General features: G+C 36.3%; 1 protein-coding gene across 8 annotated transcripts in view; it reads left to right on the plus strand.

Moving 5' to 3' along the window:
- The window catches only part of TTLL6 (tubulin tyrosine ligase like 6), a 56,374-nt gene that overhangs the window by 5,152 nt on the left and 34,572 nt on the right, over nt 1–16,650 (plus strand). For 4 of the 8 annotated variants that reach the window (XM_081971378.1, XM_081971377.1, XM_081971379.1 and 1 more), the window contains 7 exons: nt 1,067–1,284; nt 3,047–3,085; nt 3,611–3,729; nt 3,839–3,969; nt 4,353–4,509; nt 6,328–6,471; nt 8,244–8,329. In XM_081971378.1, coding sequence (XP_081827504.1) covers nt 1,067–1,284; nt 3,047–3,085; nt 3,611–3,729; nt 3,839–3,969; nt 4,353–4,509; nt 6,328–6,471; nt 8,244–8,329 — 894 coding nt within the window. Of the gene's footprint in view, nt 1–1,066; nt 1,286–3,044; nt 3,086–3,610; nt 3,730–3,838; nt 3,970–4,352; nt 4,510–6,327; nt 6,472–8,243; nt 8,330–16,650 lie in introns of those variants that run through there. The other 4 variants (XM_081971382.1, XM_081971381.1, XM_081971383.1 and 1 more) reach the window with 2 other exon arrangements.

The raw sequence follows: 16,650 nt of genomic DNA on the forward strand, positions 1-16,650 counted from the left end.
CATATGACTATTTAGAAATAATTTTAGCTGAGCCCAGGAGGAAATGGAAATATAAAAGAGTGCACTGTGATTTTGTCACTCTAATACCTAAGAATATTTTCTGGAATGTTTTCAGATGCGGGAAAACCTACAAAGAGATAGAGGAATTACCTAACAATAGTCTAACCTGGAAGCTTTCCTAGAAGAGACGGGGTGGGGGTGGGGGGAGTTAATATGCAGTTAAATAAGTATTGAGTTCTCATCTAAATCAAATCCCATTGTTCCTACATAAAGGTCATTTGAGATATCTTTGTATACATATTAATATAATTTCTTAATAGATAAGATGATATTGTGTGTATATGTGTATATATATATGTATATTTATTTTTCTCTGGTTTTTTTCCATCAATTTTATTCAAATATTTATTAGAAAGTTAGTGTTAGTGAAAGTTAGTGTTAGTGTTAACTACCTTGCATTCTATTTTTAATTCAAAGGGTCTAACTTTATGTAGCATGACATAATATATTTGATGGGCTTTAATAGATGTTAACCCCTTTGTGGAAATATGACTCCTCATGTAAAGATTTCTTGTATCATAACTTTCCCTTGAATTCTGCGTACTTACTTACAACCTGAGCCTTTTAGATTCTAGTTTCAAATAAAGTTCTCTTATTTTGCTTATCGGATATCAGCAGTGAGATTGTATTCAATAAAGGAACATGTTCATTTGGGGTATATCATTGTGTTCCAAAATTTAAGGAGGGGTAAGTTGCAAAATAAACTGTATTCTTAAAGCTGGACACTTAAAAGTTTGGATGTACACAATGGGTTGAATTCATAATAACTAGAGGTTCGTTAATAAAGAGATTGAAAATTAAAAAGTTTTTTTTCCTTTAGCAGTGGTGGTAGCCCTTGTATCAAAAATATACTTGGAGAAATTGATCCAATTAATAACTGTAGCAAAGAGAGAGTGCAGGTTATTTCCTTTTCTAAGTTATTTAGTAAATAAATGCTCAGACTCACACATTGATGTATATTAATGTTCACAAATGATAGATGAAATTTGCTTTCTTTTTCTGACAGAATGAGGATAGCAGATGAGACACAAAAATATGTATTTCACAAAGAGAGACAAGAGTTGGGTGAGAAGGATGTGTCTGAACTTGACTTCTTTCCAGGTGGACTGGAAATGGAAGAAAGTGTATTGGATGCCACTGACCAGGAAACGATGATGTGTGAAGAGAACAGCAAAAAAGATTCCTGTTCCATTGCTATTGTCAAGAAAAAAAAGAGGAAAAGGAGGTTAGAAATAACCACTGAAAGTTTACAAAGTCTGGTTTTATTTACTAAAAGAGGATAAAAATAGTGAACAAGTACTGAGAGAGAGAATTGTTGAACTAAATAACATATGTTGCTCTTTGAGTAAGGTGGGCGGTTACTAAATCTGATATATAAATAAATAATTTCTAACTTTCCTTTCACTCTCTAATGTTCTCTCTGTGTTTTTAATTGACATATATCTCATTATATCCTAAATTCCCCCTCCTTTTTTTTCATGTTTACTCTAAAATAAAAAGGATGAAAGATAGCTGCTTGGTCATATGTTAACAGAATGTGTGTCCTCTTTGGTTTTGGCTTAGTATAACCAATTCTCCTTCACTGGACGAACCTCCATTGAACATGCATGACTGATACCATGTGTGAATTTAATTACTAACTTTGCAGGACTTCCCTCTGAGATTCTTGGCAATTGAACTTAAGAATTTAACCTAAGTAGAGCTGGACAGGTTCAGACACCTTCTGCCTCCTCCTAAATTGCAAGCAGAATATGAATGCTACAGCCTTCTGTCATTTTGTTCTAGCACCTTCTTTTGATTCTTGAGCCTTTGGTATAGCATAATAGCAATTTAGCTGTTTTTATCATTTTTATAAATATAAAACAAATACAGGCTATCCTGTATTTAAGACAGTATTTCTGTTCTGCTGGTGATTGACAATTGGCAATCCTGCTGCATACCTTTTCGGGCCAAGCAAGTTTTTATTACTCTCTCTTTCCAATGGAGCATACTGTTTGTAGTCTGACCAAAGCTATGAGACCCTGACACTCATTTTTCCTCTTGCTGATTCATAAGGACGCACATTTGAAAGTTAAATATTATAGATGGTAAGGGAACCAAGTGATGTTCTAAGAATGCAGACTCATGGGACAAAAGACTGAATCTTTTTTTAAGAGCAAGAGCAATGTTCTCAGTCCGGAAAACATTTAATTAATTACTTTGGTTTTAAACATCCTGAAGATGTTACACTTACTAAAATATAGATTTGTGAGGCCTTTCCTGGAATACCATACAAAATAAAGTGAAAATAAAATCTCTATATTTGCATAAAATATGGCAAGATCCATATCCAAATGCTCATTTAGTGTTTGATATGTGTTGCTTAGAATGAAATTTTGATTATTTTTTCCAAATTCTATTACGATGTATTTTGATTCAAGTTAAAATAATATATTTCTGCTAAAAAATCAGAACAAATTCAGTTTATGGTTCACTGTAACTCTCACATCTCCCTGTTGGTTCCCTCTTACAAATATTCTACCTCATCTTTATATTCTTGAGTATGGGATTGGGAAGGTATATTAGCCCTCTTCTAAGTACAATTTTAAAAAGCTTAATTATTCATACTAGGTGATAATTAAAACTGATTTGGTAATCAGTTTGTTAAGATTTCATTATAAGCTTAAATCCACTCCTTCCGGAAATCCTTAATCAAAGTGAGATTTCACTGATCTTAGTTTTCTTAGTTCACTTGGTTTTCCACTATAATACTTGATCCATGTGTCTATGGATCATCCTTATCATTCAGTCAGTATTGAAGAAGCTTCTTGGATGAGAAGTGAAATGTTTTCAAAGAAAAAATCCGAGAAAGTCCAGTTACTTTTTGAAAAGCACTTTGGAACTGGAGATGCAGGAACCAGAAGGTTTTTAAATACTTTGCAGTAAGTTGTGCATTGGTTTTGCCTGTCTGCCTCTGTCTTTCTTCTTCTTTTTATGTTTTCCAGATGACCAGTGATAAATCTGACCAACTGTAAATATGAGAGTGGTAAGTATAATCTATAGTGATGAGGCTGAATATATTTCTCAGTTGGGTTCAGTGAGGAAAAAGCCCACAATTATTATTAAAAAGCACTTGCACATTAATGAAATTTTGAGCTTTTTTACAGCTTTTGTTTGAAAAATTAAAAAAAGATATTTACCCTTAACAATTGAAAATATTATTTGGAATCTAACATTCATCTTCAGTATTCATACATTCACCTCATTTTTTCTTTCTTATAATTCCTAAATTTATGTATTTTCTAAAGCTGTCTCATATTGTCCAATGTAAGACTCGCAATTTAAAAATAAGTGTGTGGAGGAATTCTAACAAGTTAATCAACTGGAGTTTGGCACAAATTCATATTAAGCCAACAATAATCTGGTATATTTTTCTTTGAAATTAAATTACATAGTTTATTTATTGTAATTAAGTTATGATGTACCCTCCGAATGGAACTTGTTTTTTCATTTCTTCTCCCTAATATTTCGATATGAAACTGGTGTGATTCTGTCTCTTTCTATCACACAGTACGTCGAGCTTCCAAAATGTGTGGGCTTCGGGAAGCAACGGAGATGGATGATTGGACCTTGTATTGGACAGATTATTCTGTCTCTCTGGATCGGGTAATGGAGATGAAAAGTTATCAGGTATTTACTAATACCCTGAGATGGACCTAAAGAGTCTATGTTTTTATTTGTGAAAAAAGATGTGAAGGTTTGAGTTGTATTGAATATTTACCTTTGATCCCATTTTTAGAAAATAAATCATTTCCCTGGAATGACAGAACTCTGTAGGAAGGACCTTCTAGCCAGGAATATGAGCAGAATGTTAAAGATTTTCCCCAAGGAATTCAACTTCTTTCCCAAGACTTGGTGTCTTCCTGCTGAGTAAGTCTTTATAAAACTCATCTCCTATATTTTTTATTCTTATTTAGTTTCTCTTTTTCATCATAAAAGTTTAGAAGATGAACATGGGCAAATGAATTTGGCCTAAATAGGCCTAAGTATAGAAGTCTCTCTTAAAATTCAAACCACTCTACTAGGAGCCCTAATTATTACTGAAAATCCTGTCTCGGTTCCCCATGGGTCGGACTTTGAGAAGCAGCCTTCCCAACTGAATATTTAGGGCTAGCAGTTTGGAGTGTTTTGGGGCTGCTGTATATCCAACCAGTCATGGCTGGAATATGTTTATTTGGAATTGACTGGGATTTCCCTGTTGCTGTATATTTTTTAAATAACATGTTTTTTTCTTTTCTTTTCATTGGTCTCAGCTATGGTGAATTGCAGGCCTTTGGGAGATCAAAAAAACATAAAACTTACATCTGTAAACCAGACTCTGGTTGTCAAGGCAAAGGCATTTTCATCACAAAAACTGTAAGAGATATCAAACCTGGGGAGGATATGATCTGCCAGCTCTATATCTCAAAGGTGATCTTCTTGTATAGAAACAGGCTCCCTGTATTGCTGTGAGTCTTTCTAGCCATTTTAACTAAAACTGGCAGATATTCAAAAGCAGTCTACTACTGAGAAATAAAATCAGTGTGTCAAAAACCATTGATGATCAGTAAATCTTCTCCTTAAGAGAGAATGACATGGATTAAAAGGCGAGAGCGCCTAAAGAATCATCAAGAAATGAAACTATCTGTTTGTGGGAAAGCGTCCAGAAATCATGGGAAGGTGGATGTAGAGATAGGAAAACTTACTGGGATTGGAGACACAAGAATAAAAATAGCTAAAGTGAACCAGTTGGGCCACAAGTTGAGAGAGGTAGAATCCTGGAGAAAGTCAGCCATAACATTGATTACAAAGTTCCAATCTAAATCATTGAAATACTCTGCATTACAAAGTAAATTTAGAGTTTGTTAGAAAATTGATTTTAAATTGAATTCATAATCAAGTATAAGTAGTTTATACAGTAGTAGATTACAAATTGGAATAACCATGGCTGAATTTGTATTATTTGATATTTTTGGTGCAAGTCAGTCATGTTTGGAATATGGGTATTTGGAATTGTCTGGAAATTCCCTGTTGCTTCCCACAACTTTGATCACAGAATGAAGAAAAAGCAGGTGAAACTTCACTGTAATTGACACTGAACCCTCATGAGCTGCCTGTTTTTTTTGACCTGCCAGGGTGCTAGCACTTTGTTACTCTGATGGCCCTTGGAAGTTGAGGAAGTTTTATGAAGTAAAGGCAGAATGGGGCAAGGAATTGTTGGGAATGATTTGAGCACGGTGTAGACACGGTATGGCAATGAATATTTGACCTGTAGGAGTGAACACTTGGAGAGGTCATAAAGGTGCAATTCAAATATCTGTTGCTGTTACCATAGAGCAGATTTTAATTTAATGGTCTTCAAATACAGGAGATGGATTTAATGAAATAATACTCTTAAGAAATTTCATTCTAACAAAGGCAGATCAACCATGGCAACTTCACTGGAGTAAGGGTGGACAACTTCTGTTTTAACTAATTATTAAAACAATCTCTGGGGCATCTAACAGTCAGTTGAAATAAGTGGGTGGAACCCAAGCTAATAATAGCTGAAGACTCATTTCTGTTTCTGGCATGCTATTTTTTTCTATCTGATGCCATTTCCTTTTTCTCCAAGGCAGTAAGCTACTGGGAAAGACACTATATGATATTAGAAGTTGAATGAAATCTTGCAAATGTTTCTGAAATTAATGGCTACATGTTGTAATATAGTTGTGGATCGTCTTCCCCTCAGAAGAATGTAGGCCACTCTTACTCAAGTTCTTAAATAACTGGTTTAGATAGCCCTCTGTTGGGCTTGCAGTTAAATCTGATTGTGTGTGTGTGGCATCATTCAAGACGTTTGACTAGATGATTTACAAGGCCCATCTGGATCTATGAATCAATGACAACCCTCCCCAATTTATTTTGCTATACCTCTAGAAAAAAATTAAAAAGAGCTTTAACCATTATCAACAGATTATTTAGTTTAGGAACTCATTGAGAATGGCCTTACATTGACCTTTTGAGTACATACTTACATGAGTCCAATTACATGAATGAGATTGGGTACAATATATTCTTAGTAATTTCACATAGTAAAGAGGTTTTTGGCCTCCATTTATCAAAAAGTATATCTGAATTGATTTTTATTAAACTATAAGCATAAGTTAGCAAAAACTCAGAAATATGTATATTGCCTAGTATGTGGTTTTTCTAGATGAAACTCTTATTTGTAGATATTTACTTGAAAATTACTTTTCCTTTCTCAAGCCATTTATTATTGATGGTTTCAAGTTTGATCTTCGGATTTATGTGTTGGTGACATCATGTGATCCACTACGAGTATTTGTTTATGAGGAGGGACTTGCACGTTTTGCAACATCTATGTATTCGGACCCATCACAAAGTAATTTGGTGAGTCAAAAGGCTGAATTCTGTTGACATAAGTAGTCATACGTATCCATCAGTGGATTTCAATTTGAGCCCCACCACTTTTGGGGGGAATATGTCTCAATATTTCCCCAAAATTAATATTTAAATGTCACTAGAACAGAGGAACCTTTACTACTGAATTATACTGATATATTTCTCACACTGGTGGATTGACAAGTGTTGACAGTGGTCCCTTTATATATGACTGAGATATTCCTCTAATTTGAATGAAGATTAAATGCCGATTTCACACGCAAAAACACACTGCAAACTATCATTTTCCCCACACTGCTATGTAAAGGAGCATCCAAACATGGGAGTGTCACCTTTTTGTTAATTTGTCAGGTGCAATGGGATCATTGAAACTTCCCCTTTCATATGTGTGCAGTGCATGTGATGTAAGTTAAAAAGGGACAGGGTGCATGCTCATCATTTCGTATGCTATTGCTTTGCAAAGGCTTCTGATTCTATGGTCTTCCATGTGCTACTCCCCACCTGGAATAGCAAGCGCTTTCTTTATTGTCCAGTGGAGATGCATTGAAAACATCTACTACTTTGTGGTTCCCTCCAAACTTGCTTTTACCTGGAAATATTTCTTTTTGTGGTCAAGATTATTATGATTATGTTAACTAGCCAATGTTTAAGAGCACAGAAAAGCTGCCCTCCAAAACAGCAAACAATAGTGGGAAAATTACTGTCAACATAGCTCATGAGGACATATGAGCCAACAAGAGAACAAGTTAGAAATTCCCATTGATGGGGAGTGCATTTTTGTTGTCTTTCTTTTCAGCAGCAACTGAATAGCTAGAAGTCTGCAAAGTCATGGTCACATGCCATGGTGGTGCCAGTATTGAATTAGCACAGCCATTGTGTATGTAAAAGCCTATAATTTACTTTACATTTTTTGCTTTTGAGCCTAGATAACTATCTCTGCCTCAGAATTGATTTTTGTAAAAGACAAACATTTGGTAGATTGAATTTTGAAAAGAGAAGCCATGCAAGGGAAAAAGCACTTAATCCTTTCTTGCTTGTACTTCTCCACTTCAAATCACTGGCTCCAAACAATTTTAACCCTGCAAGATTCCAAATGCTGTTTTTTAAATATATGTTTTTATGAGATAAAGACTAACAGGCTTGCAGAATGTATAAATCAGATGTTCCTGTACTACTTCTCCCAAAGTCCTTTATTATTGGCCAGGTTGCTAAAGCTGTGGTTCACCAATATTTGGAGAATCATGCAGAATTAATAAGTAGTTTATCTTTTTTATTTATTTTAGTGCAGACCATGGAATAGTCATCAACTTTTAAACCAGTATATTTTTCTTTTATATATATTTCTTATTTGTTTTAGATGTTCTCTTAGTTTTTCACAAAAGTGCATAGGTATACAGTATATGGGTTCTTTCAGATCTATGGTTATACAAATCTCATGTTGCTTTCTTAAATAATTTATTTTTATCAAAGAATTTAGAACACAAAAGTTTCAGCTTATTGTTTCATACCACAAACATTTAAAAAAATCATTTTTATGTTGTTAAAATTCCATTACCAAATAAATTAAGGAAAACTACGGTAAGTAAGATAAATATTATTGCGAATCTGAAAGGAGATGTAAAGGCCAGACAGTTTAAGCTTCCCACAAAATATGGATGTTTCACACACCATTCCCTGCCCTTCCAATCCTGAGACTAGAACATAAGTGGGATTAAAATCTCTCTAGCCTAATAACCTGCTTGTTGTTTAATTATTTACAGGACAATGTCTGCATGCACCTGACTAATTATTCAATTAACAAGCACAGCGCTAATTTTGTACGAGATGAAGATTCTGGTAGTAAGAGGTACAGAATATTTTCCAACATAATCATAGCTGGGCTTGGAGGCTTGGTCTCATGAATCTTTACAGCCATTTCAGACTTGTTTAAAAAACAATTCTCCAAATTCAGCTGGCACATGACTCATTCTCTGTCATTAGGTGATGTAAATCATTTAAAAAGCACAAATGAGAAACAGCAGGAGTCTGGAGGAGGCGAGAGGAGCATAGATTTATCCCCCCTAAAGGAAGCACAAATGAATTTATTGAAATGGAACTGCTGGGTTGTTGTCCCTAGTTTTATTATTTTTCCCTTTAAATCTTATACAGAATGGTCAGTTTGATCTCATTACTGCCACCTTCATTTTTCTCTCTCCTCCATCTAGGCCACTGTTAGGAACTGGTGCGATTAAGCACTAGCAATGAACCCCAGGTCGAGGTTATAACAGAGCAACCCTGTAAAGTATACGCAGCGTGCGATAGATAAAGCAACCACACTGAATAATGGATAGTAAAGTAACAAAATAAACTTTACTTTTTGAAGAATATAGCAAAATCCATAAACACAGCCAAAAAGTCATACACAGAAAAAACAGTCCAATACTACCAAGATAACTTGGATACAAGGAGCAAATAACTTACACACAGTAAGTAGTAGCAACAGTAGTAACAGTTAGACAGCAGTTATCATACATCAATCAAGAGAGAGAGAGAGACAGAGAGCAACAACATCAGCTGCAATTTAAATGCTGTAATCTACTAATTAGCAGAGCTCCTCTCTTAAAGATACATAACATGCCTTGTGCAATATATTGTCTACCCAACTTGTTGGTTACACCCTAACATTCTCCCCTTTGGGTAGATCAATATATCCACTCACAATGTAAGATGATAACCTTCACATGATGAGGTATGTTTCACTGAACTTTGTGCCTTAGTGAAGTTGTCTGCTAAATTGTCTTCAGTTGAACAATATTCCAACTTTATCAGGCCATCCTTAATGCTTTGTCGAACATTAAGATATCTCAAATCAGTATACTTCGATCTCGTCTTAATAGCTAAACTAGTCGCCATTTTTATTGCTGCCTGATTATCTTCATAAACAGTAAAAGGTTCATTGATACTTAATCCCATATCTATAAGCAACTGCTTATAATATATCAGCTCAGTACATGTCAACGACAAACATGAAAACTCAGCTTCCATTGTGGATAAGCTTATGTGTTTCTGTCGTATCGACTTCCATCCAATCAGTACACCACCTAGCATAAAGGCTATGCCGGAAGTTGACTTCCTATTATCTATAGCAGCTGCAAAATTCGCATCAGCATAAACAGTCAAAACTAAATCCCTATTCTGTTCTAAATATAATGCATAGTGGATAGTTTTCTTCAAATAACGCAGCACACGCTTTGCTGCTTGCCAATGCCTCTCTGAAGGACTATCATTGAATCTAGCCAGTTGGTTCACACTAAATGATATATCTGGTCTAGACCAATTACTTAGGTACATTAGGCTACCTATCAAAGATTGATAGATTCCCTTATCAAAACCAGTACCCTCAGTAACCTCAGGTTTAAACTCCAATGCCATTGGTGTCTTTGCAGTCTTACATAGCTCCATGCTATATTTCTTAAGTAAATGATTAATTTTACCAGCCTGCGACAGCTTAAAACCTTTACTGGTTCTAACCACGTCTAAGCCCAGATAATGCTTAATTTCACCCAAATTCCGGATTTTAAATTTACTCTCTAATTGTGAAACAATGTCAATAGCTTCCTGCTCAGACCTAGTAATAATAGCTATATCGTCCGTGAACAAAAGCAACAACGAGATCAAACCATTTTTCACCCGTCTAAATAAACAAGGATCAGCCAAACCTGGAATAAATCCCATAGCTTTTAGTTCATTTACTATGCATCTGTTCCACTCAAAACCGGACTGTTTTAAACCATAAAGGCTCTTTTTAAGTCTCCAACAACCAGTCTGGCCATTAGAATCCACACCTGGTGGCATCTTCATATAAATGGTATGCTGCAATGGAGCATGCAGATACGCTGTTTCAACATCAATATGGGTAACATTACACCGATACTTAGCAGCCCACACCAATGCTGCCCTCAACGTAGAGGCTTTCAAGCTCGGAGCAAAAACCTCATCGTAATCCCTCTCAGTTTGGGAAAACCCTTGAGCAACTAAACGAGCCTTATAAATGGCATTGCCAGCAGCATCGTTTTTAATTTTAAACACCCATCTACAGCCAATTGCACTCTCCCCTGAAGGGAGCCTAGCTTCTTCATAAACCTTCAATTCCTGTAAGGATTTCAACTCCTTCTCCATAGCTGTTTTCCACAATTTCTTTTCCTTTTCAGGATACAGCCTTAACTCTGCAAAACTAGAAGGTTCTATGCTAACTTGCAATACTACACTGGCTTGGTATCTGTCGGGTGGATGCCTGTCCCTAGTAGACCTCCTAGGCAATACAGGACTTGCAGAATCATCCTGTTCCACCTCACGAGTAGATTCTACATCTACATCTTTCTCCCTTTTCAGAGTAATAGATGGACCATCCTGATTCTCTAACTGCTCATTTGGTGTATCATGATTAACCAAACGATCAACATCTATATCATCACAAACCTTGTGAAACTCTTGTTCTAGCTTCTCCCAACCAACATGTTCTGAAAATTTAGCACTAGCACTGTGCATAATTCTCCGAGTTCCAGGTTCCCAGAACCTAAACGATCTATGATTGGAATTGTACCCAACAAAAACCATCTTCCTAGCTCTGCTTTGATCCTTCTGTCTAGTCTGTGAGGGAATATGCACCCAAGCAGGGACACCAAATGTGTGTAAATAACTCAAATCAGGCTTCCTACCATGCCAAAGAGTATAAGGAATCTTACCAGTAGTTGAGTTAACTACTATGTTCAGAATATGGTTTGCACACATTATAGCCTCACCCCAAAGTTTTTCTGACAAACCAGAATCAACCAGCATAGTTCTGGTCATTGCCTGCAATGATTGACCACGTCTTTCAATAAATGAATTATGTTCTGGCCTGTAGGGGGCAGAACGCCTATGTTCTATACCAGCATTCTCCAACATTGATGTAAACCTATGATTAGTGAATTCAGACCCATTATCAGTGACTAGGCAAAGTACTTTTTTATCCATCTTACGTTCAACAAACTTTAACCATTTAGTAAAATGTTGGAAAGTTTCTGCCTTTGATTTCATTACATAACAGAAACCATACCTAGAATAATGGTCCATAATGCTGAGTATATAGCAGGCACCTCCTAAGCTAGGTTTCTTAGGGCCAATTAGGTCTGCAAACACTACATCCAGTGGTTTAGATGTCTTGAATCCTTGAAACCGGTTTGCGGGGGTAACCTTACTTTTAGCCTGGTTACAGGCATTACAGTTAAGATATTTTGAACAAGGTTTCAAATTGATTCCATTAGATAGAATAACAGTTTGACGTACCATTTTAAAATTTACATGGACTAAACGTCTATGAAGTAGATGTATACAGTTATCATGGGGCTGTTTATTCTTATAACCAGGTTCAGAACTCGCAATATTTAAAGAGTTCTCATGTAGAATAAATAAATTATTCTCCAAATTGGCAATAACACTATTACCTTCCTTTTCAATAATACATCTATCATTCTTAAATGTTACTGTAAACCCACATTTCACAAGGTCTTTTACAGATAATAGGTTAAATTTCATTTTAGGTACATATAACATTTCCAATTTTTCATTAATACATGGACAATAAGCTGTACCTTCACCTGAAGCCTTAATTTTCCAACCATTTGCTAAGGAAATGTGCTGTTTGCTAGCCTTCATAGTAACAAACCTTTCTTTAACCTTAGTTATAGAATGGGATGCGCCACTGTCAACCACCCAGAAACTATGGTTTACAGCCTTATCTACCTTAGCTACAGTTACAGTAACATTGTTGCTTTTTCTTTTACTATTAGCAACACTCCTTTTCTTGCTATTTTTACAGTTCTTAGCAATATGCCCCTTACCACCACAAGAATAACATTTCTTAACAAAATTTACAGTTGAAAACTGTGTTTCTTCTTGTGATTGATTGTCTCTGAACTGAACTCTATCCTCTCTTCGTCTGGACTCTTCAAGCAATCTCCTGCTAACCTCAGATAATGTCAGTTCATCTCGTGAAAGAACTTCCAATGAGGAAACAAAAGAGTCGTAGCTTTCATCAAGCGATGATAGAATAATATACACCTGTTGAAGCTCAGAAAAAATTAACTCTTTTTCTTGCAAATCCTGCAAAGTTTTCTTCATGAAGTCTAAATGAGCCAACATATCACCACCTTTTTGCAAACGGGCTCTAAACAGTTTCCGTGTGAGATGAATATGAGCACCCACACTGTCCCGAACATAAATTCTCCGCAATGTGTTCCAACACCTAGCAGCAGACTCTTCGCCACGAATATGGACCAGTTGCTGGTCATTCAGTGTTAGTCCAATAATGCAGAGAGCTCTCTCATTGTCCCTGTTAAACTGCGCAATCTTCTTCGCATCCTCATTATCAGCAGGATCCCAATCTGTAACATCTGGTGGGTTCTGAACCACAAACCACAGTCCTTCTCTACGCAGAAGTAGGGAACACTTCAAGGACCAGTAAACATAGTTGGTTCCATCAAACCGGGTAATCATGGAGAGTGCAGCAGACTGTTCTTGTGCCATATTCACAAAAATAAACTATCCAAAAAGTGGTGCTTAAAAAAAAAAAAAATATGGTTAAGGCAGGGCGTCTGGGCCCATAACCAATGTTAGGAACTGGTGCGATTAAGCACTAGCAATGAACCCCAGGTCGAGGTTATAACAGAGCAACCCTGTAAAGTATACGCAGCGTGCGATAGATAAAGCAACCACACTGAATAATGGATAGTAAAGTAACAAAATAAACTTTACTTTTTGAAGAATATAGCAAAATCCATAAACACAGCCAAAAAGTCATACACAGAAAAAACAGTCCAATACTACCAAGATAACTTGGATACAAGGAGCAAATAACTTACACACAGTAAGTAGTAGCAACAGTAGTAACAGTTAGACAGCAGTTATCATACATCAATCAAGAGAGAGAGAGAGAGAGAGCAACAACATCAGCTGCAATTTAAATGCTGTAATCTACTAATTAGCAGAGCTCCTCTCTTAAAGATACATAACATGCCTTGTGCAATATATTGTCTACCCAACTTGTTGGTTACACCCTAACAGTCACTACCAGTGGATTTTCAGTTTGGTGGCTCCTATTTTTCTGCAGTGTTCTACCCACTGCAGCAAAAACTTGGCTTCCTTTGCATAGTTTTCCATAGCATCCTCATGGTTTTCCAGTAAGTGGGTCAAGTACGAGCAGTGCAGTGCTTCCTTCTGCAGTGCAGTGCTGCTGTCCAAAACTAGAATCTGCAGATCAATAAACAAGGAATCAATAAACAAGGAAGAACAGCTATTCCAGTAACTCTAATGCCAAGATATTCAAGAAGTTATTTGATTCTCACTCAGATTAATAATTAGACCAGAAAGTAGAAGGGTGATCCTGATTTAGGAAAAAGGAAATGTTAACAGTGAAATATAAAAGTTTTTAGATCAGAGACATGCAATGTATTTTTAAAGCAATGCCTATTGGATTAGCCTTCATCATGTAATAGTGGAGCAGTGTATTAGTGGATCAACTATGCTGGATTTTATATAGTAAGAATATGTTTCCTGCAATTGTACAAATTGTGAAAGAGAGTGACGATATGATCCTAGAATTCACTATATTGTTCTACATTTCAAAAAAAAATGACATCAACAAGTTAAGGGAAAATTAGGAAGAATTCTGCAGATAAAAACCCTAAAAGGAAAAACAGGAAGCTTGGGAAAGGCCAAAACAATAATCTTAAACAAGTTAAAACGAGGATCGAGACTGCTGTGATTATTTGAAGAACTTTCTGATAAACTAAAGAAAAAAGAATACATTTCTAATATCAAATATCAAGAGCATAATATTAGAAATCAGCACAAATTTATAAGAATGGAATTAGGAAGGTCAAAATTCAGAATGAGCTAAGATTTTCAGTGAATGCCAAAAATAACAGGGTTATTTGGGTATTTGAAGAATTAAAGAAAAGTCCAAGAAATGGCCCAGTTTTTTGGAGAAAGTCACAAAATGGGGCCGAGAGGAACTATTAATTGATATTCTACACCTGTCTTCACAAAACAAAAATCCATAAGTGGCAGAAGAGAAATGCAGGCAGTGATAAGAAAACACTTAGCTTATTTGATGAATTCAGGTTGCAGGATCAGGTGGAATACATCACAGCATACTAAGGGAATTGATAGATGGGAATTGATAGATTATAATATTTTAAATAATAATTTATTAAAATTAACTACAATAGTAAAAGATAATACAAACTAAAAAGAAAAATAGAGAAAATAAAAGATGCAAGAAAGCTAAAATAAGAGGAAAAAAGGAAAAAAAAACATCTTTATTGCATATAACCAGTTTCACTATCTCTTCACCACCTCTTAATTAACAGATATAGAACTCTTCATCCCATAGCTTAATTATTAACTATAGACAAGTCCAATAAGCAACATCTTTGGCAATCTAGGTGTCAGCAAAAGTCCAAAAAGACAGAGCCTTAAAATAATATTAGACTCACCATAGCATATTTCAGCTCTTAACTGTAAGCAAGTTCAATATACAATGCCTTACTAGTCCAGATGTCAGCAAACCCAGAAACAAATTCTTGTTCATATTGTTTTCCAAAACAGTCATTTCAGATATTTTTTTTTGTTCCATATCCCTTTCTGTAACAGATTTTTCTGGAAACAGACTGTTCATAAGAACACAGCTGACATTATTGATTAAAGATGACAGTGCCATTCCTCAAAAATAGCTCTGAACATCATTATAATCACTTATCTTAATATGTCTCAAATATCAAAACAGTCTTTGTTTTCTATGAAAATGCATTTGTCCTTTAAGATTAATTTCAAAATCTTAATATTCCAAATAAAATATTCCAACATTTTCGGAGCCCTTTAATCCATTTAAAGTTTTCTGTAACCAATACCTTTCTTTTTGCTATTTATTTTGAATTCTTAAACTTTTAGAGGTACAATTTCATTTTCTTATGTTAAGAATTAAAGGCATCATTGTTTGTTTGTTTGTTTGTTTTATTGGATTTATATGCCGCCCTTCTCCCATAAGACTTAGGGCAGCGTACAGCATTAAAAAACAGATATTATAAAACTTAAAAGAAAATTAGAAACAATCCAAGAAACAAACCGAATTAATATAACACTAACATTTTAAAAATTAGATAAAATTAACAGGCCGGCTTGCTGGAGAAGCCAACTTTTTAGAATGCGTCAGAAGGACCGGAGGTCGGGAATTATGCAAAGCTCCGGGGGCAGCTCCTTCCAGAGGGAAGGTGCTCCCACAGAGAAGGCTCTCCCCCTGGGGGTCGCTAGCCGACACTGTCTGGCCGACGGCACCCTGAGGAGGCCAACTCTGGGATCGCACTGGATGGTGGGAGGTTACTGGTGGCAGTAGGTGGTTTCGCAGGTACCCTGGGCCTAAGCCATGGAGCGCTTTAAAGGTCATAATTAGTACCTTGAATTGCACCCAGAAAACAACCGGCAACCAGTGCAGGCCGCCTAAAAGGGGTGTAACATGGGAGCACCTTGGTACCCCCATGATAACCTGCGCGGCTGCATTCTGGACCAGCTGAAGCCTCCGGGTGCTCTTCAAGGGCAGTCCCATGTAGAGAGCGTTGCAGTAGTCTAGGCGAGAAAGGATGAGGGCGTGAGTGTCTGTGCATAGAGCATCCCGATCCAGGAAGGGGCGCAACTGACGTACCAGGCAAACCTGGTAAAAGGCCCCCCTGGTCACAGCCGTTAGGTGTTCTTCTAAACTAAGCTGCGTGTCCAGGAGGACTCCCAGATTGCAGGCCCTCTCTGAGGGGGCTTTTCTCCCAGTTTCTCCAGTTTTGTCATTTTGAAGTTCTTTCAAAGTTCTTTAAAACAGTTAATAGATAATTTCCAAAAGTGGTTAGCAAAGGAAGTGTGAATTGAATGTCCTGTAAAGGTTCCAACTGTGGCTTGAGAAAGAATAGCAAATTTTCTCATATCTCAGTTCTTCAGCTTCTGAAGATTGTTGTTTTGCAGCAGCTTCATAAGGAACAGCCGTATGGAACTCAGTGTGGGCAATTTGACATCCTCTCTCCGGAGAGGGCCTAAGGAACAAATCTACTTCATCAGCTTTCTTGGCAAGAGTTGTTGACTCCGCTTTTTGGAAAGCCATCTTCG

This window comes from Natrix helvetica (genome assembly GCF_964273705.1).
Source record: "Natrix helvetica genome assembly, chromosome: Z".
Classification (NCBI taxonomy): Eukaryota; Metazoa; Chordata; class Lepidosauria; order Squamata; family Natricidae; genus Natrix; species Natrix helvetica.